This window comes from Setaria viridis, chromosome 9 (assembly GCF_005286985.2).
Source record: "Setaria viridis chromosome 9, Setaria_viridis_v4.0, whole genome shotgun sequence".
In the NCBI taxonomy this organism is placed as follows: Eukaryota; Viridiplantae; Streptophyta; class Magnoliopsida; order Poales; family Poaceae; genus Setaria; species Setaria viridis.
Window position 1 is genome coordinate 30,594,696 of NC_048271.2, and position 24,693 is coordinate 30,619,388.

The window sequence follows — 24,693 nt, forward strand, 5'->3', positions numbered from 1 at the left end:
GTTCCCTTGAGGTTGCAGGTCGACCGGTCAGAGCCACTGCCCACTGGACGTCTGGATGTAGTAACTTGATCTACAGTATTTTCATGCCGTGGAAGTGTATCCGTTTAATGTCGCTCCTCGTATGATTGCCACGTACAACGACCACATGAAAGCTTGCGGCTCGCGAGCTGCTCAAGGTCATCGCATCAGCTCGCAAAATTAATTAATGAGGCAATTGTATACTCATTGACTTACGCGACGTAAGAGCGCGGAGGTGCTAGTGTGCTACGTTTAACAAGCGCGCACGCACGGACCTAATCAAACCAAGGGTCTTGTTTAGTTCACCTCCAAATCCTAACTTTGGCACTATGTAAAAAGAAGATTCCCCATCACATCAAACTTGCGGTACATGCATGAAGTACTGAATGTAGACGAAATTAAAAACTAATTGCATAGTTTTATTGTACTTTGCGAGACGAATCTTTTGAGCCTAATTAGTCAATATTTGGACAATAATTCACAAATACAAACGAAACGCTACAGTATTGCTACAGTAATTTGGGTACCTCAAAGTTGGGCGACTAAACAAGGCTCAAGCAAAATTCATTGTCAACGCTCAAGTCTTGGCCTGTTCGTTAAAAAAATGTCAACGCTAAAGCTGGGAAGCATTTGATTAAAAATAACGAGCCGAACTCATGATTTGGTTTTGCTTTTAGGACACTGATTCTACGAGAAATGTAATTTTTAACAAGCTTGATTGAACGGACTTGAGCCAGAACCAAATTCATGGTTTTCGGAAAGGCCCTGGAAATCTAGCCGTGTCCTCTTGTGATCCTAAATGACAAAAAAAAATTCTATTTGTTGCACTCTCCGAACAAGAGCGTAACCCTTCACTAGAAAACGCCATTGCTTGCTACCGTTGCCGGTTTTGCAATGTACCGGTAAAGTCTATTAAAAAAATAAAGAAAAATTGAAATCCCCGGTCCCGCCCCGCCGCCCCCTCCAACCGTCAGCCCCCGCCGCCCGCCCCTCCCCTCCGCCTCCGCCCCGCCGCCGCTACCGCCCTCCGCTGTCGCCGCCCCTCCGCCATCGCTGCCGCCCCACTCCGCCGCTGCCGCAGCCATGAGAGAGAGAGGAAGCTGTGAGAGAGAGAGGACAAAGAGATAGCAGTGAGAGAGCTACGGGAGACGGGAGGATAAGGATAGGAAAGAGACAGAGCGGTGGAAAAATGAAATAAAAATGATTATAGGCAAAAAATGTTTTGAATAAAAATGAAATAAATGTTTCTTTGTTTTTTTTACTAGAAGGAGAATCACCTAAATGGACGTTCCCGATAAAATCACTTCCTCTTATTATGTGCAACCTTCCAGGAATCTGAAACCCTCTTACTAGTCAAACGAGTCATAAAGTGATTCTGATCCATCACTAGAGAAAAAGTTTCCGAAGAGAAATAAAATTAGAAACAGGTATTGGATAATCCGAAATCCTACCAAACATGGCCTAACAAATGGAGCTTGATTTTCTGCTCCGAAAAAGCCTAACCCAGCAGCCTAGCAGGGGCTACTACTATTTCGAGGAACTTGTGTGGCCGAACCTCAAGCTAGCTGGCAGACGTGTATATCTGGCGTGATCTTGTATGACGGTTGATAGGTCCAAAACCGGAAAGAGCAAGCAGCTCCAATTCCGCGGTGAACTAACGACCTGCTTTGCTACCCCTGCCGCAACGACGTGCATTCACAAACAAATTTTCTCTGCATCTCGAGAAGAAAGATAGCTCAAATTCAAAGCCTTTCTTGGCAAATTTTCCATCAGGACGAACCTGAAATTTGACCGCTAAAATGGCAGCTCTAGCTGTCCCAGGCTTCAGCTGGACGTCAGTTACTTTCGCGGCGTTTTCCTCCCTGAGAAAACGCCTATAAATTGACTGGCCACCCGTGTCCATTTTTCCACCCAACTACAACCAAACGCAACGAAGTCCCGCGCACGCAAAGAAGTCGAGCTCGCTCACGTCCAAACCGACGCGACCATGGAGGCCGCGCCGTCAACGGCGGCGGTCATGGAGCGCGAGCGCCTCACTGCCGAGGTGGACGTCGTCGCCGAGGCCGCCGCGGCGCAGCCCAGCAGCTTCGTCGTCAAGATCCGCCGCCGGCTGCCGGACTTCGCGCGGAGCGTCAACCTCAAGTACGTCCGCCTCGGCCTGCGCTCCGGCGGCCTCCCCACGGCCTCGTCCTGGGTCCCGCTCGCGCTCGCGCCGCCGCTCCTCGCCGCCGCGGCGCACTCGCTCGTCGGCGTGGACAAGCTCTACTCGCTCGACCTGCTCACCTGCGTCGCGTGGCTCGGCGCCGCCGCGCTGCTTCTCACGGTGTACTTCCTTAAGCGCCCCCGGCCGGTGTACCTGGTGGACTTCGCGTGCTACAGGCCCGGCGACGAGCACTCCATCTCCAAGGAGGGGTTCCTGGAGATGACCGAGAGCACGGGCTTCTTCAACGCCGAGGCGCTCGAGTTCCAGACCAAGATCACCAGGCGCTCGGGCCTCGGCGACCAGACGTACCTCCCGCCGGGGATCCAGGCGCGGCCTCCGCGGCTGTCGATGGCCGAGGCCCGCGCGGAGGCCGAGGCCGTCATGTTCGGCTGCCTCAACGCGCTGTTCGCGGCCACGGGGATCGACCCGCGCCGCGACGTGCGCGTGCTCATCGTCAACTGCAGCCTCTTCAACCCGACGCCGTCGCTGGCGTCCATGGTGGTGCACCGGTACAGGATGCGGGAGGACGTCAAGTCGTTCAACCTCGGCGGCATGGGCTGCAGCGCCGGGCTCATCGCCGTGGACCTCGCCAGGGACATGCTCCAGGCGAACCCCGGGTGCTACGCTGTGGTGGTGAGCACCGAGAACATCACGCTCAACTGGTACTTCGGCAACGACCGCTCCATGCTGCTGTCCAACTGCATCTTCCGCATGGGCGGCGCAGCCGGGCTGCTGTCCAACCGCGCCGCCGACGCCGGGCGCGCCAAGTACCGGCTGCTCCACACGGTGCGCACCCACAAGGGCGCCGCGGACGAGTGCTACGGGTGCGTGTACCAGCGCGAGGACGGCACCGGCCGCGTCGGCGTGTCGCTGGCGCACGAGCTCATGGCCGTCGCCGGCGACGCGCTCAAGACGAACATCACGACCCTGGGCCCGCTGGTGCTCCCGCTGTCGGAGCAGCTCAAGTTCCTCAGGTCCCTCGTGCTCCAGCGGCTGCTCCGGATCTCCCGTGGCGGCGGAGCCCGCCCCTACATCCCGGACTTCCGGCGCGCGTTCGAGCACTTCTGCGTGCACGCCGGCGGCCGCGCCGTGCTGGAGGAGGTGCAGCGCAGCCTGGGGCTCAGGGACGCCGACATGGAGCCCAGCAGGTGCACGCTGCACCGGTTCGGCAACACCAGCAGCAGCTCGCTCTGGTACGAGCTCGCCTACGCCGAGGCTAAGGGCCGCGTCCGGCGCGGCCACCGCGTGTGGCAGATCGGGTTCGGCTCCGGGTTCAAGTGCAACAGCGCCGTCTGGCGCGCGCTCCGCGACGTGGCGCCCGTGCCCGCCGACGGCACCGGCGGCGGCAGCTGCAACCCGTGGGTGGACAGCATTCAAAACTACCCGCCGAAAGCGTACATCTGAGCGCGTCATATTCTTTGTGACTGAATCGGTCACGCCGTTGCATCAGTTGCAGCTGCACAAGAACTGTATGATAAAAAGAACACACAAGGCTATAATTTTCTTTCGTTTCTTGATCAGGTTGGAGCTGCTGAATCTTCTGCTACCTGTAGTGCATTGAAGACAAGGGTGGCGTTACACAATGTCTATAAATACTGTGCTGTGGTTGGTGAATAGTTAGGATAATGATGTGTGGAGATCGCTGGACTGCTGCCTTTCTCATTAAGTAGATGGAGACATCAGATCAGAAGTGCCGTTGGAAGTTGTAACAGATGCTGGTAGTAATGTGAATGTGTGTAAATTAATTTGATTTTCCATGAAAGACTGTAGTACTGAGAAGTTGGTCCATGAAAGAGAGTGCTTTCAGGGCTGCCAATCTTCACGGCATTGATTCACAGTGTTTACACTCGTCTCAATCATTCATGCGATTGGTGAGTGGGCTTGACAAATCAGCTTGCTTGAAACCTTCAGCAGGTCCTGATGTTTGGTCAACTTACTGAAAGAGTGCTTTCATCAGCAGTCTCCGGCGGTCGAAAGCGTGATTATCGTTGGCTTGCTGTAGTAGGGACAAAAAAACAATCGAGCCGTAGAACAGATACAGAACTCATCTATATAAATATACGCATGCAAATTCTACCCTATAAGCCCATATAAATATACGCATGCAAATTCTACCCTATAAGCTCATACGAGAGACTGAGCCGATAGATTTTTATATTGACGATGTGGTCAGTGTGTAGGCTTACCAATCAGCATAATTTTAACGATGAAAGGAGATTGTAGCCTTTAAAGAAAGAGTGCTATCACCGTCAGTTGATGCAGGTGTATCTAGAAAATGATGTTTTTATTCGAGTTATTTTTATTTTTTTGTATATTAATGCGAATCAGTATATATGTTTGATGTTTCTACATGCGTGTTCATCTGGAGTATAGTACAAGCTAGTCAAAGCTGCAATTTGCCACGTATTTACCCACTTCCAGTCAAGCTAACTTTTTTCCTCTGAACTAGACTGATATGAAATCTTTTGCAGGGGCATACATAGGGCTGGTTTGGTTTACGCTGCTTATTTTTAAGCACCCGTCACATCGATGTTTAGATACTAATTAGAAGTATTAAACGTAGACTATTTACAAAACCCACTACATAAGCGGAGGCTAAACGGCGAGACGAATCTATTAAGCCTAATTAGTCCATAATTTGACAATGTGTTGCTACAGTAAATATTTGCTAATGATGGATTAATTAGGCTTAATTAGGCTTAATAGATTCGTCTCGCCGTTTAGCCTCCACTTATGTAATGGATTTTGTAAATAGTCTATGTTTAATACTCCTAATTAGTATCTAAATATTCGATGTGACACGTGCTAAAAATAAGCAAACAGAACCAAACAGCCCCATAGTCCATATTGATCACTCGTCTCTGACAGTGACGACTGACGAGTGGCTTTAGTAGGTTGAGCCCCAATGGGTTATCCAATTTGTAACCTTGATGCAATATGTTTTCATTGATTATTCGATTTGCTAGCTCTATCCCGTGGCCATGGATTATAGAGGCATACTCTACTTTTCCTTTTTTTTTTCCAAACAGGGCATGGATGTACTCCCAAGGTTTATTCTTGTAGACGTACAGAGATTTAAAAATGTATCCTATTCATTTGGTAGTGACATGCACACATCGTACACGATACTTTGTTCATAATTTGGTGAGGTCGACATCTTCAACGATTCTGTGGAAAACATCAAGTCCAGTTGAGCCAAGGTCAAGTGGTCAACCGGAGCAAGATGTTGCTTCTAACTACTGTTGTAAACAATGCAATAATACGAGCAAAAAAAATTCCAACAATCACAAAATGAGAAGTACACATGTATTCTTCCAACATGATTTCACTAGTATTGAACAAGAGTACACTACCATGTTGCAGTACAGGTGTATAACCAAATCTGGATACAATAGTTTAGTTTAAACTTTAAACATAGCTCTCAGTGCTACCTGACCCTTGCTTATTCACAATCAGACACTACCTTACTAACTCGGTACAACTACAACTAGTTAAAGGCCCTGAAGACTATGCAAGAGCATACATCAATGCTACTTATCAAAACAAAGCAATAGACACAGAAAGTGTAAAGCTACCACTGAATAATTCAATGGCTTGAAATGACATGAGTCTCTCGATCAGACCAACCAATATATCACAAGGTGCTAATACACAAGTAAAGCAGTATACAATTAACCACAACATTGTGGCACAAAACAACAAGGTTTAAACTAATCTTCACAGGAAATTGCCCAATTTTGTAATGGTCTGGCTGCACTGAGCTTTTATCATAACAGAGCAAACAAGTAGTCCAGGTGATGAAAACTCACAGCGCAATACATCGGAAGTTCCGCAGAAAAAAAAATTTGGAAGTCCTATCGGTATGTTTGGTTGGAGGTAATTGGTGGGAGAGAAATGGAATTTAGCTATGAGAGATTAAAATTCTATTGTTTGTTTAGAGGGTACGGGAGTTTTAGTGGAATAAAGAATAAGAGGTTAGATGAGCAATTCCCACCTATCACTTCATAGGGAGGGTGAGGATTATTTTAGATGGAAGATGGATGCATATGCACCGTTAATCATGACTTCAGATATAATTCCTCACCTCTAAACTCCCCCTCTTAATTTTCTCGGAAAAACAAACAAGATAATAATTCTCTTCGCCAATTCTCACCGCTAATTTCCATGCCTCATCTCCTTAGTTGTGAGAATTGGGGAAGAAAATTCACCCATAGGATTGCGGCGTGGACAGGACGTGAGCACATCGATTTCTTGCGGAGGCACGACTGAAGCCCAAAACACTGGTGTGGCGGGACATTGACGTTGCACATGACGGGTAACCACAAGGCAAGGCAACTGGGGAATTTTTTTATTTTTATATTATTTTTTTTCAATTTTGCAGAAATATATAGTCGGATGGAAAAATCTAGACTGTTGCCGCCGGCCTAGGCGGCGGAAGGGCCTTACCGCCGCCTCAGCCGGCGGTAAGGCCCCCCACCAACAGTCAGCAACCGACGTAACTGCGGGCGCGTGAGTCGAGGCGGGCGGCGGTAAGGCCCTTCCGCCGCCTAGGCCGGCGACAGTCGCCCTTTATAACCCGCCCCTACGCCCCTCCACTCTCCCCGTACCAGTGCACGCCCGCAGCAAGTCAGAGAAGGAAGAGGGAAGAGAAAGAGGAAAGGAGGGAAGGAAAAAAAAGAGAGAGGAGTGGAGGAGGAGGGAAGAAAAAAAGGAAAGAAAGGAGGAGGAGGTGGAAGAGGGAAGGAATTTCTTCCATCTTTCTTAGGTAAATTTTTTTTTTAATCTCATAGTTTAGTATAGTATACTATAGTATAGTTTACTTTAGTTTAGATCTAGATTTAGAAATATTAGTAGATCTGAGATTTAGAAATATTAGTAGATATAGACTTAGAAGTAACAATGGATGTAGATCTAGACTTAGAAACTTTTAAATGTTTTTAGATAGGAAAACGTAGCTTAGTAAGTATAACTGATTTAGCATATACAGTAAAGTAAAATAGAGTCAGCATTATTAGATTTAGTTGTTAACGTAAATGGCTAGAATAAATGAGTTATTAAATTCTGATTTTTTGGTTAGGTATTCGAATAGAGTTTTTCGATAATAATATTAGATTTGTTTGTTCTGGTAACGGCAATAAATGTAGTGAGTAAATTATAACTTTTTAGTTAGGTATTACAATATAGTTTTTCGGTAACATTATTAGATTTATTTATTGTGGTGCATGTCTATGATAAAGTTAGTTAGTAAGCTCGGTTTAGTGTTACATAGTTGTTTGTTTATTCAATTGAGGTCGTTATTGTAGTTAACTTATGTATAGTGCTGAGAATAATTTGGACTACCCGTTTCATGTATGTTGTCAGGCATGTCGAATAGTGTCAATATTCAAGTGTACTATGGGCCGGGGGAGGTTATATATGGTCCAGAAGGGGTAGATTTGAGTGGATTCCTCTATTTCACCAAGTGTGTTCCAAGAGCAAGATAGAGAACTTGGGGGGCATATGCAAGTGGCTCTGTAGGGACTTAGGTGTTGACAGAGATGAAGCGGATGTGTCAGTGAGGGTTGTAGTGCAAAGATGGCCGGACATAAACTTTTGGGAGTTGGTTCCGCTTGAAGGAACTCCGAGGTATCGAGCTTACATAGATGGTTTCACGAGAAGAGGTTTACCAATCATATGGTATGTCCGATTTTTCATGAAGGGTGGACCTAGCACTCATATTGAAGATCAAGTCAGAGGAGATGAAGTTGAAGCGGAAGAAGATGTGCAGAGTATTGCGGGTGGAAACGAAGAATTTGATGACGAAGAACAAGAAGGTGGAGATGCAGAACATGATGTAGCACCTCGGGAACCAAATGGAGAGGCTGATGTGGGGGAAGAATTTCCTAAGTTAGTAGAGCATATGGAGATGGAAGGAGGGGAGACCAATGGTGCCATGGTGGAGGACTCGTCGGATGAGGAAGATGATTATCCTGTACCGCGAAATTGGTCAAATTACGACCATTCCGCCCTACAAGTCAATGTGGGGGGAAATATTCTTTGGGAGTACAGAGAGAATGAGGTATGCGTGGGGGCTGTGTACCAAAGTGGGGATGAAGTGAAGGTGGCTATTAAGAGGTGGTCATCTTTGTGTTTGCAGCGTCAGTTCAGGGTGGAAAAGAGTAGCCCGAAAGTGTATGATGTCTGTTGTGTGCGAAATGATTGCCCATTCAGGGTGCATGCATACAAGGGCAAATGGAAGGATTACTGGGAGGTGACTAAAGTGGTTGAGCACCAATGCTTGCTGGCTGAATTGGAAGGAACACACCGCAACCTCACTGCTGAATTTGTTGCTCAATACATGTACCCTCAGATAGTGGAGAATCCAAGCTTCAAGCCCAAGTCCATTATCTGTGCCATAGAGGAGAAGTTCAAGTACAAGATCAGCTACAACAAAGCTTACCGTGCTAAGCAGAAAGCGCTTGAGATGAAGTGGGGTACGTTCGAAGCATCCTACGACAACCTCGCTGCCTTGCTGCACACCATTTGCCAGAGAAATCCTGGAAGCTTCTATGACTTGAAATCATATCCAGTTCTTCAGTTTCCAGGCAAACAGGTCCTTCAGCGGTCATTCCTTGTGTTGGGTCCTTGCATTCAGGCTTTCCGGCTTTGTCGACCAGTCATTTGCATTGATGGCACATATCTGACTGGAAGGTACAAAGGGACAATATTAACAGCTATCGGGACCGATGGAAACAATCAAGTTGCGATCGCTTCTGTGGAGAAGGAGTCTGGAGATAGCTGGTACTGGTTCCTCGAGAGGGTCAAGAACATGATAGTGTTGGACGTCGAGGGGGTCAGTCTCATTCATGATCAGCACAAAGGCATTATACAAGCAATCGACGACCTACAAAATGGAAGTCAAGAGCGTTTCAAGACGCCAATATGGTCGGACTTGAAGAGTAGGTGGCGCATGAGGCATATGGGTGCAAACTTTCACAGCCAATTCAAGAACAAGACCCTTATGAAATTGCTCAAGTGACTGTGTAGCCAGAATTAGAAGAGGAAATTCAACCTGCTATGGAAGAAACTTGAGGACCTCACAAACAAGCAATGCAAGGAACTAGTGAAGAAGGTGGTCAATAGTGAGGCCGACCAACCTGTGTCTCTGGAGGATGTCGGGCTCGATGGTCCAAACGTCAGGCGAAGACGGGGAACATCCATCAAGACCTTCTCACAGTGGATTGAGAATGAACCGAAGGAAAAGTGGGCATTACTCTTTGATGAAGGAGGTGCACAGTGGGGTATAATGACAACAAACCTAGCTGAGGTTTACAACTAGATCATGCGTGGTGTTCAGGGCTTGCCCCTTGTTAGTATTGTCGAATTTTACCTTTACCGCACCATGAAGTATTTTAGGGAAAGGTACCAATTGGCTGATAACTCAATGCGCGACAACCACGTAATATTTGGGTACAAGATGATAGAGTACATGGAGGAAGCAATTAAGAAAGCTCATTTGCACTGTGTGAAAGAAGTGGGAGCCGTGGAACGCCGGCTCAAAGTTGTTTGTAGGGACAAAGTTCAAATGGGCGGGAGGCGTGAGAGACACACACATGAGTGCATCATCAGCAATGAAGGTTGTATTTGCTCTTGCCACAAGCCAAGGTTGCTGCACAAGCCTTGCACCCATATCATTGCTGCATGCTTTGAGGCGGGGGGCCTTCAACCCCGTCGTTTTGTGCCGCACTATTTCCTCAAAGAAACCATATGGCAAACTTGGAGGAACGAGGTTTATGGATATCGTTTGCTGGGAGACTTTGTCAATAATCCAGGTAATACCGCCCACTACATTCCTGATCCTGATCTAGAAATGGTCCAAGGAGTGGGACGACGTGGGAACAGGCGTATCTGTAATGACAAGGATCAATCTGAAGCTGCTCCTGATGTCCGTCTATGCTCCAAGTGCCACGAAGCCGATCACACCTACAAGAACTGCCCGGCAACGATGTATGCAAGTGCTAGCACCCAATCTGCACCTAATAACTACTAATGTAATGCATCTAACGTCCTTAGGTAGTGTAATATAATGTTTATTTGATGGTGTGGACAAGGACATCAAGTATTGTAATATTTATCGTGGGCCCTTCTATTTGTAATGACTCGTATGTGCTGTAGAGTTATGATGTTTATTTGCAATGTAACGTAATGCAATGTTATATTTTCTTTACGTGTTCAGTGCTTATTTCTCTTAATACTTGTGTTGCAGGTATGGCGTTGCACCCAGGTCCACAGGGGACCAGACCCCTGAGTTGCTCGACCCTACCTTGGACGGCCAGCATAGGTCATTCCACTCGGCCGTAGTTGGTACCAACCTAGGCATGTTTCAGGCTCGTATTCCACTTGCAACCATGCTGATCGACCGACGTTGGATCCCGAGGTAGAAATAATTAGTAATACTTGTGTGTTAAGTTGAACGATTAATTTGTGTAAACTAATTCATTTATTCTGTGGTACAAGTTGCATGCGGCGAGCCTTCTTCCTGTGGCTAGGCTTGTGGAGGGCGACATGGTCGACCGTTCAGCGCGACGTGGCCACGAGAGACCCACATGGTTGCAGTTCGACATGTCACTGCTAGCAGCTTTGCTAGACCGGTGGCGACCCCCACACTAGAGGACGTCTCGATGCTACTGGGCCTTCCTTATGCAGGGGTCGCCATAGCCACGATGGATGTCCCCCCTGCCTGGCACGACGAGCTGCTGGGTCGCTTTGCGGACGTTCCCCGCGTAGACGGTGCCCCCCAGTACACCACTTTCAGCAGCTCCCACGGCCCGACGAAGGCTTGGCTTCAGTAGTTCAGGTGAGTTTCTAATTACCAGCAACTACAAATATTCTTTGACCATTTTTTATTGTTGACACAAGTACGAAATTGTTTTGCAAGCCGAGTATGTGAGAGAGGATGCAAACGACGCCACAATAGCGCGTCACTTGGAGGCGTACCTGTTGTGGCTCTTCGACTGGACCCTCTTCTGCACGTCGTAGGGGAACTCGGTGCCTAAGCACCTTCTTCCTCACGTGAGGGCCATTGCGGAGGCCCCGCTCGATGAGGTTCCACAGTACAGCTAGGGTTCAGCTGTGCTGGCGGCCACGTACAGGGGTCTTTGCACGGGCTACGTGAAGGTGACTTCGACGGAGCCTATCTTCCTTGGTTGCCCGCTGCTGCTTCAGCTTTGGGCCTACGAGCGGTTCCCGATAGGGCGACCTCGTGTGGACATGTCCCCCTACCCTGGAGGTTTTGAAGAGGACGACGTTGACAGACTCACGATGGGGTCATTGTGGTGCCTGAGGAGGGTATGGTTCTTCCACCACTATTTTTCGATTCATATTACACTTTGGAATTTCCGAGGTCCTAACTAAGAAATTATGATTACATTTCTTGCAGGCGGTGTGGACGGGGCTGCAGACAAAGAAGTCTTACCCGGACTTCATCGGTATGTTCGACGCTCTGGTCGACACTAACGTGAGGTGGAGACCCCACAGCTTCGAGGAGGTGGAGGCTCGTGCCCCGCATGGCCTGTCTTCGCTATGCCATCGATGGCGTACTGGATGATGAGGAGGCTAGTAGTCTTAGACATCCACGTCGAGGACTACGCGGTTCACCGTGTCATGAGGCAGTTCGGCTTGTACCAGGACTCCCCGCTTCTAGCAACGTCAGCGGTTCCGGCTTCCGTTCACAGGTACAGTCCAGCATTTTCATTCTTCTTGCATTAAGAATATTTTGTTTATGTAACTCGTGTAACGATGGTTCCATTAGGGCTAGCCGTCAGGGTGGTGGTGGTGGTGGGCCTAGAGTCCTATGGGCTACGAGGATGGTTCACTGGGTCGCCCTGTGGGCGACCGCACTAGACGAGGTGGTCCAGGAGACCCGGCCACACGACGCAGACGCTTTCACAGCGTACCTTCACTGGTTCTTACCGAGGACCAGGACGCGGGTTCAGCATGTTCCGGCGGAGCCACCGACGGAGACCGCTCCAGTCACCCAGACGTACCCTCGCGCAAGAGACGTCAACTACGACCGAGCGGTGGTGTGACTAACTTGAAATTTTTTCGCTCCCCAACAGATTGACCTTATAGGGGATTTGGACAGGCAGCTGACGTACAGCATCGATAACTTCCCCATATGAATTTGGTTCAGCAACGATCGCTACTTACGAGGGCCAGAGACGGCTGCAGCGGGTTCCTCAGTGCCGTTACCTGCCGTGGTGGGCACGGGGACGTCGTCCGTCCACCACAACCTCCGTACCCCCGTGCATCCACTCCAGCTCCTACTCAGTAGGCTGGTACGTCCTCTCACCAGCCCATTCATCCGCCAGCAGCCGGCACCTCCTATGACATACCACCACCACCACCACCACCGTCTTGGCATGTCACAGCAGGTCCGTCCACCGTTTCGCAAATGCAATACGCATGGTCCTCTTGTCCTTCTTCAGCTGCACCAGAGCTACGACCAGCAGGTGCGTGATGTATACATATTGTAACTCCATTTTAAGAATGCAACGAAACTAACTAAACCGTTTCCTTTGTGATTGTAACAGGCTACGTAGACCAGGGATGGCATTCGGAGGACTCGCACGACGAGGCAGCGAGGTCCAGCGGCAGTGCTTGGATCGATGACCTTTTCAGAGTGGACCCCGATCTGCTCGGTCCCTCCCAGCTGGCAGATGCCCCGGGTCCTACACAGGGTGCGACCTAGTTCCTCGGGACAAAACGGGTCCCACACAGGACGCGTCATCCCAATACCTCGTGACACCTCCTGTGGAGGGAGTGGGAGGACGTCCGACTCGCGACGTTCACCCACCGAAGCCCTGGACGTACAACCGGCAGCAGACCAGAGCAGCACAGCGGGCAGCGAGGCGTGGTCGTGGTGGCGGCGAGCCTCGTTTCAAGCGAGGACGCATTTAGTGCGTAGGGCGACTTCTTATTTTTTATCATTTGTACGATTACGATGTGTACGATTATCTTTATGTGCGAGGACTGCTCTGTCTACATAATAAGTTAAATGCTTTTCATTGTTCGCGTGCGTTTACTATACAAGTCTAAACATTTCCCAATTAAGAATTAGAAGCACACAATTAAAATAATTGATAACTACGAATGAAAATCGTGCGGCAAATAACGGAGTACATGACCTAAGCACAACACAATGAAAGGTCCAACAGTACACAACATTATCCATGAATAAAACATGGACACAACCGCACACAATGGAGTAGTAGCCAATAACAGAGCCTATTGAGTACAACGAGGCCACTTTCCCTTCCTCAGGGCATCGGGGTTCTCCTCCATCGCTGCTTTCACTCGGCGTGCACGCTCAAGCTTCCTCTCCCTCATCTCCCTCTCCGCAGCAAGACGCCTCCTTTCCTCCTCTTCCTTGTGCTCTTTCTCTGCAGCCTCCTCTCTGAGCCTCTTCTCCATCCTCTCCTTGCTCTCTGCCGCCCACTGCAACATGTACTGCATGTGCTCCATGTCCTCAGGCTTGATCTCAATGTCAATCCACTTCTCAAAATCACAGAGCGGTGGAGGGGTCTGCAAAAATGTATTTATTACAAAACAAAAAAAGCATGCAAGATGTCATATGGCACAAAATAATTATCGCACAACATCAATTTTTCACCATCTTGTTAATGCGGCGCTGACAAAGTATAGGCTCAAACGCAAAGTTGGAAGACATCCAATACCTCTGCCTATACGTGTCCTTTTCATCGGACTTGGCTACCTTGCAAGGATCGCCACAAAAACACATGGGCACTGGAACACCACTAGGCAGAGGCAAACGGTCGAAGGCATTTCCGGTCAACGGAACACCACTCCACCTTTACTATTTTCGTTGTAAGAACCGGAAGCAACTAAGATTAAATCATATGACTACCGGTTAATGTATGGTTGAATAACGTGTACTGAGATTACCTTGCTTTACCAGCTTTTTCACGCCTTGGCATCCTACGGTTGTATAATAAAATATTAAAAATTCATGAAATTATACTAGTAAATACTTCTAGATCTAAATACTAAACTATGAACTGAAAACCAAATGTACCATACTAACTAAGCTACATTTTTAACATCTAAAAACACACAAAATATCTATAGATCTAAATACTAAACTACAAAATAAATATCGAATCTACTATACATACTAAGATAGATTTTTAGCATCTAAAAGCACAATGTATTTTTAGCTTTACTATACTACGATATTGAAAAACTTACCTGAATCCTAGGAGATTTCTTCCCCTTCTTTCCTCTCTTTCTTTCCTCCTTCCCTTCCTTCTCTCCCTCTCTGGTTCTCCACTCAAAAACAACAGGAGAGCTGGGTGGCCTGGAGGCAAGGCTGCGCGGGGGAGGGGGGGTAATGTACCCCGCCGGGCCAGGCGGCGGTAAGGACCCTTACCACCCGCGCGCTGGCCGTACCGTGGCGGAGCAAGGGGACCGGGTCCTTACCGCCAGCCCAAGCGGCGGAAGAGACTTAACGCCGGCTGGGTCGGCAGTAATGACATGGGCCGGCGGGGTCGGCGCCTTACCGCCAGCTGAGGTGGCGGTATGGCCCTTCCACCGCCTGGGCCAACGGCAATAGCCCAAATCTGCAATTTTTCCATCCGACTATATATTTCTGCAAAATCTAAAAAAAATAATATACAAATAAAAAAATTCGCAACTGGGCAACGCGGGCTGCAACGACACTAGGCGGCCCATGGACGCAGTAAAATGCAGAAAGGTCATTCTACGTTGGAGAGCACGGTAAAAATTGATGATGGATCCAAAAAAGAACAAGCATCGCATGTCGGTACGTCAAAGTAGCAAAGTTGCTGTCGTTGCTCCTTTTTCTTCCGACCTAAGATTAGGTATATTCAAAACTAAGAAAATTTCCACAGAATATTGAAAACCTGTGCCACTAGCAATTCATTAGATTTTCTTAAAAAAAAGAGCCATACAACAACTTGTCACGTAGGTGCAAATTGGTCCAACAAAATCTAGTACAATAACTTGTCAGATGGGTGCAGATTGGTCCAACAACTTGTAAAATGCTCAATTTAGTGCAATAACTTGATAAATTGGTGCATCTACAGTCCAAACGTTACAACGAGAACGTAATAAGCAAAGTAGATGGGCATGTAAATTTTATTCCAATCAATAATTCTTATTTTTTTGTCAATAAAAGTCGTTGATCGTAACCTGTCTGTTGCTACTCAATTGTGTACGTAACTTATCTGTTCATTAGTTAAAATTCAATAAAATTTTAGAATTCCGCCATTGGTATTACTGAAATACTAAAGTCCACAAGAGAGATCCTCGGATCTTAGGTTTCTTTGGTGCCTAGGTTTCTTCTGTGTTTCTGCTCGTGTATTTAACAAACGTAGAGAAACATGTATGTTTTGAATTTCGCTCAATTTTACTTTCTAAACAAGTACATTTGGCTTTAAAAAATATTTACACCAAATTTTTAAAAGATATTGTTAGTATGCATTAATATATTGTTTTTTTAGCTGGATAAAAATGCATATAATCAAAATGTAAAACATTGAGGGTGAACTTATCAATATTGATACAAAATTAAATATTTCTAATCAAAATTTAATTATTATATTAAAAAATAATTAATACGAAGACGTAACATTAATTTCGTAAACAGTGAAGGTTACTCATGCGACACATATCAATGGTAAAAATGCTCAATAAATTTATTCTGACGTGAATATCCTCTGACCCATCATTAGCAAATATGTTCTTGTTACAACATTTGGACTATGGATGCACCGATTTACCAATGTAATGCACTAATCTAAGCATTTTACATGTTCTTGACCAATCTGCACCTCTTTTACAAGTTGTTGGACCAATCTGCACCCATCTGACAAGTTATTGTATTAGATTGAGCCTTTTACATGTTGTTGTACCACTCTGCACCCACCTGACATGTTGTATGGTGAATGCAATTTAGTGTTGTGGTTGAATATCCGCACAAAGAAAAAAGTTCGATAATGTAATAGATTCCACTAGTGAATAAACTTTTATTGAAAAAAGATAATCACAAAAAAAAAATCCGAACCAAAGAGGAAATTTGTTCTAAGAACGTATCATAATAGTTCTAAGATTTTAGGTCATAACCTTTGCATACTAGCGAGCAGTTCAGGTGCTGAACTGCTGTCTTGGATACTGATTGGAAATGAAGATTTCATTGCGTAAGGAATCTTAGCATTGATAGGCGCTACTCCCTCCGTATCAAAATATTTATCGTTATTGATTTTTTCTTGCAACCTTTAACATTCGTCTTATTCAAAAAAATTATTATAAATGTACAAAAAGATAAGTCATGCTTGTAATACCTATGAAAGTAAAGTAAGCCACAAACAAAATAGATGATGCTTACATAATTTTTGAATAAAATGAATAGTCAAACATCATGACCAAAAGTCAAACAGCCTATTTCGCCCACTAGGCTCAATTGTGTATCATTGAGTTTTTATCCATCCACGAAGATGTTTATGCCCAGCTTCTGAGCTGTCCCTCAGCAGAGGATTTTATTGAATACCTGTTGAATTCTTTTGGTGCAGTTGTTCTTGTTTCAGGTCCACTGACTCTTGTGTGCACTAGCACTTTCTTTTATTTTCGTTTTCTTTCTAATGAAAAATAAAAGAAAAAGGGCCAGCTCCTTGTGTGCTTACACTTTTTTTTTAAGACCGGAAGCAAGCCATCTCGCGTCATTAACGAAAGGAAAGAAAAATACTACAGGAATTTAAGTGGACAAAGATATGAAATGAATCATATGAAATCTTGCTGCCCGCTTCCACATCTGATTTATGTCGTAAGCAGTTTTTGAACGTGCAGGTGTTGAAACTCATGTCTATTTCTCTTAATATTAAAGTAAAAAGACTTGTAGCTTTACCAAAAGTTCCTAGAAGGAAAATAAATAAATTTCAGTGAGTGCTTAGCCAATTTTTTTTGTTAAAAAAAGATTTCCTTTTTTCTTTGTGCAAGCTAGCAGTCATTGTCCCTCCGATGGACTACTGCTTGCACGAATCTTGACGACGCAACTGAACAAGCAAAGTCGTGCTCGAGGGCAGGTTCATTAATCAGTACGTGACTTTTACAAAGGGTTCTGATCCCGTATATTCTGTCAGTGACGCTTCCGATCTTGTGCAAGGGAAATATAGAGTGGGGTGTGGCGATGAACTTAACTCAGCAGCAGAAAAAATGGAGGGAGTAAACTGCTACTGGTCTTCGTTACAAAAGTACCGACTCTCATTTACCTGAAATGCACAAAGGTTGTCAGCCTAGATGAGAAAAATTCGTTTCAAATCAGGCATCAAATTGTGCTAGCATGCTCAGGGACACTGGTTTGTACATTTTCTTTGTAACATATCAACACATTAAACATTTGGATACACAATGGTGAAATGTAGGAACTACTGAGTAGTGTTGTCAGCACATAGGCACATGTTACAAAGCAGACCAAACATAGCTTGCATGTGCAACCAAGTTAGTGTAACCTATCCTATCAGCAAAAATGATAACGGAGGCAACTCAAGTCAAAACTAGCTCGACTCCTTTTTGAAGCCTTTGTGACAGAGTCAGGATAAATGTCACAGGCTAAAATGTTTACATTAAAATAAAATTGCAGATAATGGTAATGGTAATGGTCATGGTTGGTTTTGCTGAACAATTCGAAGTTGAAAAACTAAAGCTTACCATAATTTTGGTATTTCTTCGAGAAGTTATATAAAGCTTTCACAACGGCACCATATTTCATTGATTTTAGTGGTCCCATATGCCTGCAAAAAGAAAATTTTAGAGATCTCTCAGTTGTCGAAATAAACTATCGATGCTATATAATTTCTCAATCAGAAACCAGAAAGATTAATTAATGTGTTGGTGGAAAACTTACATAATTTCAGTATACCGTAATCTCCATGCAGGAAAGCCAAAATGACATCTAGCAGGACCATACATGAGAAGAAGATCAGGTTCTGGTCCACCACAACCTAAGATGAAACCAGAACTTAGATGCTCCTTGCGTTATGATAATATAGTAATCACTAACCAATGATAAATAAGTAATATCAAGCAGAGCATGCTGAAACATGAAAACAAGGAAAGTTTTCCAAGCATACCTACAGCTTTCAGCGCACTGGCCATGTCAGCTTCTGTAAATGTTGGCTCCGTTTTGCCATCTCCATGAGTATCACCATTTAAGTAAGTTGAGCAAAGTAAATTGGCTGCTTTAGCAATACCCTCCTTGCCATCAGAACCAGAAAGACACTCTATTGCCAAATCCTTGTGGCTAGAGTGTGAAATGCTTGCACTAATACCCTACATGTTGCCATGAACAGTGATACATATTAACAGTAAAAACAATCAACAAGCCAACTAGCAGAGAATATGCACAAAGTAAGGGAAGCTTAATATCGTAAGTTACCAGATATTCTCCTACCTTCCCATCTCTTGAACCCTCCATAGCCGGTTCAAATGATTTCTTCATGACTCCTATGATGCAACATATAATAGTAAGATAATAAATATTATGTGTGCTAGATAGAGCCCACGGGTCTCGAGGAAAAAAGAGAGAGAGTACATGCATCTATAACTTAAAACATCAGAAGACAATGCCTAAGAGCAACAGGGCAGTTAGTTTTGTTCACTCTGCCACTATCCCAACTCTCGAGTATTGTAACAGCCCAGTATTGCTGCTTAAAATCACTTAAGTTCTTATAAAGCATGTTCATTTACAAAAAAGAAATTATCATATAGGTAGATTAGCAACCAAGGATGAACTTCAAACTGAAATCACATATCATAGAATTCAAATGATGAACTTATTAGTCTTACCCTCAATGTCGTAGAGACATATATACTTCACACCCATAGTTGAGAGCCAGCACAATAGCTGCCTGATCTTCACGGTATTTTTAGCTTCTTTGCTATCCACCACAATAGCCAAGTACTTCAGTCGATCCAGGTGGAGGTACCGATACCTCCGCAACAACCCAGATGAAATAATATAGCATTCTAGATTATAAATCAGAAGAGACCATAAATTAAAAAGCCTGATTGCCAAGTGGATGATGCCCCAGATCAGCCCCAAAATGAGCTTAAGAATAATAGATGGTCTAGACATCTGCACACAGAGCAATTACAACTTGTCATGCTCTCATTTCTGTGATCAGGTTATGCACTCCACGGGATCACAGAAATATATCTAAGGAAATACAAAAAATGTTAGTAAGGTTTAGATTCTAACTCTCAACGCATTCAGATAATTTGATGTCAACATGCATTTACTGTTCTGGCTTGCATAACAGCAGCTGATAGATGTACACTTGTCACATTGCATCATTCATATTGCTTATGCACCCTAGTGTTAGTTTATAATTTTCAACTCTCGATTGCCAAACAAACACATGATAATGGAGAACATGGCTGAACCTGAAAGAAATTATTTTTTTATTAAAAATAAATTGCTCACTCAGTACTGTTATAGTATTATGTGCATGGACTTGCAGCAATTAAGCTCAGGTAACCACAAAAGCATGATTGATCTGAACACCTAAAGTTTCAACAGAGGTTATTGCCTTATTGGGCATGGCAAAGTATGACTCATATAAAAAAATCAACGGACAAGGTTTAAGAACTAGACACTGATCCTCCACCTGGCTCGACTGAAGTACTTGGCTACAGTTGCAGAATCAGTTGCCGGTGCTGCTGAATTGGATGGCGGTGTTACTGAATTGGCTGCAACACATCGTCGAGTTTGAGGATGAGAACCCACCGATTGAGATGCAGCAGCAGCGTGAGACCCACTTGAAGCACCAGGAGCTGACATTGCTCACTTCCTTACAAATGCAAAAAGGCAAACACACATCAGTTGAGTCTCTGTACTAGTTTTGACACAGATGATGCATGAAATTCGAGATCTAGGGAAGGGATGTGCCGTCGTACCTCCTGGACTGCTGGAATCGCGGCTGGGTGGAGGAGCAGGAGGCGGGGTGTCGCCGTGCCGGGGTGGAGCGGGCGGGGTGCCGGGGACCCGGGGTGGTGCGGCCGGGGTGCCGGGGACCCGGGGTGGAGCGGCCGAGCGAGCGGGGTGCCGGCTAGGTGCGGCGTGCGGGGTCGGGACGGCGGCGGGGCGCGGCCTCGCGAGACGCGTGCGGGAGAGGCCGCGCGGGACGGCGGCGGGGTGGGGGTGCGGGGGGTGACTGGGTTGGTGCGGAGTGCGGTCGGATAAGGATGTTGCCGAGTTATATACTAGGGTTGCTAATGGGTCTTTAGTGGGCCCAATGGTTTCGGGTCTCGATGAAGCTCCACGCGTGATTTTAAAAGCCCACCCCAAACCCGCGCTATTTTGGGTAACCGTGGATAAAAATTAGGAATCAAAACCGAAACCCGCGGACCCGACTCGCGGATATCCGCCTCGACACCAATCTGTATTGTTGTAAAATGTGTAGCTATTTAAGTATTTATTTGTATATTTAGTGCTACACTATGAGGCATCTTAACCGTCTAGTCGGTCATCTAGATTGTGTTGTTGAAGTATAAAAAAATTATCCACCTTTTTTACAATAACAGTAACCTTTTAGGTTGAGTCAGTCGGTGCATGCAAGCTCAATATTGTGTAGAAGAAGAAATGAAGTAGAGACCATAGAAAAAAGTTAATGCATATATGGGACACATCAATACATAACCATACATTTTTTATGCTATTTAGTGAATTTATTTGAGGATAGAATGGAAGAATAAAACAACATTTTTTTTACCTCAGGAAGGTATGCCTTATTTTTTTATAATTTCTTGAAAAATATAGTGCAACTATGAAAACTTTGCAGCTATTTAAGTATTTATTTGTATATTTACTGCTACACTATAAGATGTCTTAATCGTCTAGTTGGTCATCTAGATTGTGTTGTTGAAGTACAAAAAAAATTATCCGCCTTTTTACAATTCAATAACCTTTTAGGTTGAGTCAGTCGGTGCATGCAAGCTCAATATTGTGTAGAAGAAGAAATGAAGTAGAGACCATAGAAAAAGGTTAATGCATATATGGGAGACATCAATACATAACAATACATTTTTTCTCTCACCATCAGACTAACTGACAAAGTGATAATAAATAACACATGCAACTTAAAGAAGATGCAGATACTACCAAATTAAAAATTTTGGATAAACATTGGCTTCCAGGAAAGAAAAGGGGAAAAACTCTATATTAACCCATAACTAGGTGAGTGCACGTGCGGCACACACTAAAAGTAAACAAGAATTTTATATTCATAAAACATAGATACATGCACCATGGACATATTCAATAACAAAAAACATACCCATATAAAAATAGAAAATATACGGAATTTAACATTACTCGTATACAATGCTAAGTGTTGGACCCCAATCACCTAGTTGGATACCAGCAAGCTGCAAAATTTGTGTCATTCGTAGTGGTACTGCAGTGAGTTTTATTCGTTAGGAAAGAACAACCAAATCAGAGAAAAAAACTTATTCGCATGTTCTTGTCAAGAATGCTAATGCTAGGGTTTCTATCATGTTTGAGATTAATTGGAACATGTGATATTGTTATGTCAATAAATAATCAATCAGGTGACAATAGAAGGAAAATTCAGAAGACAGTACCCAAACCTTTAATTGCAGGTGGAGATGGAGCACAAAATAATCTCTTTTGATCAATCACAAGTATTAGCAATGATAGAGGAGGGGATCGGCTTACACCCAAACCTCAGCACAGAAGCCTTTCCACCCGTGCCCATGTTGTGCAAATCATATTTGCATCCTGTGAAGTTGTAGGCAGGTATGCCTCAATGTGCAGGGCCTGGCTGGCGATGGCGCCAACCAGGGAGTGGAGGCGAGGCCACTACCCGGTGACGAGTGGCGGTCAGGGAGCGGGGACCAGGAACGATGAATGTGACCGCGGCCCAGCGAGACCTTATAGCGCATGCCCCGGGCGGGTGTGGCACCGCGTGGTGACGATAGAAAAACAGAAACAGCGGAAACATTTTAGAAAGCATCAATCTTTTCTGCTTTCACATCCCTCTAACCTGCGCAGTAGGTTCATTGCGAGGGAAATGTTTTCAAAACTACTGGATCTTTATAGTATAGATTTTGACACGCTGAAATTAAACTCCAAATTGAGGGTGCTCTCTCACTCACCTTCTAACAAAGAAGCCCATGTCCAACTCTAATCACGAACCTCTTCTTCAAAGAAGAAACTCTAATCAACAACCCCGTTTAATTTCCCAACGCTGTTGAGACGCCATTGGAGCACGTACGAGGCACGCCGCGACCTCATCGGCTACCCCAAAAGCCAAAGAGAGAGAAAGACCTAGAGAGAGATGATGAGCACAGTGGCACAGTGTCTTCAGTCTCTCTCGCTGCCAGCGAGCAGGAGTATACTGACGTGAAGCTTTTCTTGTCGCCATGGGTGAGTAGGCTCGTCGCCTTTGCTGCACCGTTGTCCTCTCTGCAGGAGTACTCTTTTGGTTGGGGGCTCCTTTTGCTCTGCGGCCTCCACGTTTGTACTGCTCTCTCGAGCCCTCGACGACGATGGCGGTCCAGAGGACTGCATGCCCTGTCGTTTGCTCAGTGACGGCCGGACGGGATCCTAGCGGGATGGGATTCGATGCGAAATCAAATCTGATAGTACCTTTTATTATATTATAATTTGAATTCTAATATGAATTCAAATATTCTTCATTTAAATTCACAAGGGGGGCCTCGGGCCTGCATGATGAGCAGTGGCGGACCCAGGATTTCAGAGTAGGGTATGCCCATTGCAAGAAAATATTTAGACGAACGACATAAAAAGTTCACAAGGGAATAAATAAAACATACATATAGTTCAAACTAAATGTATTCCATAACAAACTGTGATTATAAAACATTAGAAGAAAATTACAATTTAATTTTAACTTTCCGATCCCTCATTGCTTGATACCGATTGATGATGTCATTATCTTTGACTTGCAAAAAGAACTGACGCTCAATAAAGGTTACCAAACAATCATTCAAGTACTGATCTCCCATCCTATTTCTCAACTTGTTCTTCACATGATTCATTATTGAAAACACTCTCTCTACGGTAGCAGTCGCTACAGGTAACACTAGCACAAATTTGAGAAGTCTGTACACAAGATCATGTTTGTTGTGCTTATTTGTCTAAACCAAATGTCATTTTTGACTTCTTCATGTCAACTGTGTGAGATTGAAATGCATCCACTAGCAATTTTGATACATTGAGCAGTCAATGTACACAGATTGTCAGATTGAGCAATGAGCAGTCGATTTTGATTACCTCGCGGAGTCGCGGTGGGGGCCGGCCGGCCGGGGGCAGCAGGCAGTCCTGGTGGGGAGGGGGGAGCCGGGGAGGGGCCGAGGGGGGGCGGGCGCCTGGCGGGGCGGCGCCGCGGCGGTCTGTGCGCCGGCACCGGCGCGCCGCCCGGGTGGAGCCCTGGAGGGACGAGGGGTCTGGAGGCGGCGGGCGGCCGGGATCTCGCCGCGGGGGCCGGGGGGCGCGGGGCGGCGCCGCGGCGCGGCGGACGGGGCGACGCCGCGCCGGAGCACGGGAGCGGGGAGCCGCGGCCCGCGGGGGTGGAGCGGCGTCTGGCCAGGCGGGCGTGCGCCGTGCCCCGTCGTGCGGCTGTGCCTGGCGGCGGTAGCGGTAGGTCAGGAGACAGGAGCTCGGGACATGGGGTGACCGGTTGAGTGCGGTGGTGGGGGGATCAGTGGCTAGATGGGCCGATGGGCTGGCTGGCCGGGGGTGACCTGCGGGCCGGTTTGGTTTGGACGTGAATTGGAGTTCAAAATAGCTGCACCTAAACTATATTATACATATATACCTATGAAAACTACTACAAATTTCCAAAAAATGTTGGGTATGCCCGGGAATACCCGGGCACAACAGTGGGTCCGCCCCTGATGATGAGGCGTCCGTGCTCCGCACTCCACTGTGCTGTGCACACGATAGTCAGAGTCAGAGATAAGCAAACTGCGTCAACGTGTACTTTTGTTTTACCTATTATCTGTCTTGGAGGAATCGAAATGGGCATAGCTTTCGAGCCTTCCTAATTAGCGTGCTAGGATGGCTTCTAGCCATCCATCAGTTCCAAACAACCTCCGAACTTTCCACTTTACAACTTTCTTTTTCTAAATATTATCCTTATACTTATACACATAATTTCAACGCATAACTTTGTATCGACAATTTTTTATCAGATAATTTTTTTTAGCACGACTTTGATTGCGTGTAGAGTTGTGCGTACAATTTCTACGTGCCATTTCTGAAAGAATAACTTATACACACGATTTGTACGTATAATTTTTTTCTAACAACAACTTACGTGAAAATATTTGTAGTCCAATTTTCATGATATACACAACTTACACGAATAACTTCTGCTATAACTTTACAAGAATGTTGTTAAATAATTTATACA

General features: G+C 45.6%; 2 protein-coding genes across 5 annotated transcripts; one reads left to right on the plus strand and one right to left on the minus strand.

The window, feature by feature from the left end:
- The first annotated feature begins 1,776 nt into the window (after positions 1–1,776).
- LOC117836761 (3-ketoacyl-CoA synthase 1) lies at positions 1,777–3,864 on the plus strand. The gene has a single exon (XM_034716250.2). The coding sequence runs from the start codon at positions 2,006–2,008 to the stop codon at positions 3,623–3,625; it is 1,620 nt and encodes a 539-aa protein (XP_034572141.1). The 5' UTR covers positions 1,777–2,005; the 3' UTR covers positions 3,626–3,864.
- Positions 3,865–17,084: 13,220 nt separating this feature from the next.
- Positions 17,085–23,686, minus strand: LOC117836550 (uncharacterized). Of its 4 annotated transcripts, none has more exons than XM_034716002.2 (8): positions 20,192–20,277; positions 19,903–20,085; positions 19,082–19,370; positions 18,687–18,739; positions 18,367–18,565; positions 18,141–18,237; positions 17,945–18,027; positions 17,085–17,505 (listed from the first exon to the last, which is right to left on the minus strand). In XM_034716002.2, exons 3-8 carry the CDS (start codon positions 19,368–19,370, stop codon positions 17,498–17,500), a joined length of 729 nt encoding a protein of 242 aa, XP_034571893.1. In that variant the 5' UTR covers positions 19,903–20,085; positions 20,192–20,277; the 3' UTR covers positions 17,085–17,497. The 4 variants fall into 4 exon arrangements, with proteins under 4 accessions (XP_034571893.1, XP_034571891.1, XP_034571892.1 ...); XM_034716000.2 differs by having other exon boundaries at positions 18,672–18,739; XM_034716001.2 differs by lacking the exons at positions 19,903–20,085; positions 20,192–20,277 and adding an exon at positions 23,553–23,686 and having other exon boundaries at positions 18,672–18,739.
- Between the last annotated feature and the right edge of the window lie 1,007 nt (positions 23,687–24,693).

Bases quoted from the DNA above. Each gene is read 5' to 3' on its own strand.
- LOC117836550 (XM_034716001.2), bottom strand. From the start codon at position 19,370: ATGTCTAGACCATCTATTATTCTTAAGCTCATTTTGGGGCTGATCTGG. The intron at 18,740-19,081 runs GTAAGACTAATA...GTTGCATCATAG, and splicing joins ATGTCTCTACGACATTGAGG to GAGTCATGAAGAAATCATTT. The intron at 18,566-18,671 runs GTAACTTACGAT...GGCAACATGTAG, and splicing joins GGAAGGTAGGAGAATATCTG to GGTATTAGTGCAAGCATTTC.
- LOC117836761 (XM_034716250.2), top strand. From the start codon at position 2,006: ATGGAGGCCGCGCCGTCAACGGCGGCGGTCATGGAGCGCGAGCGCCTC.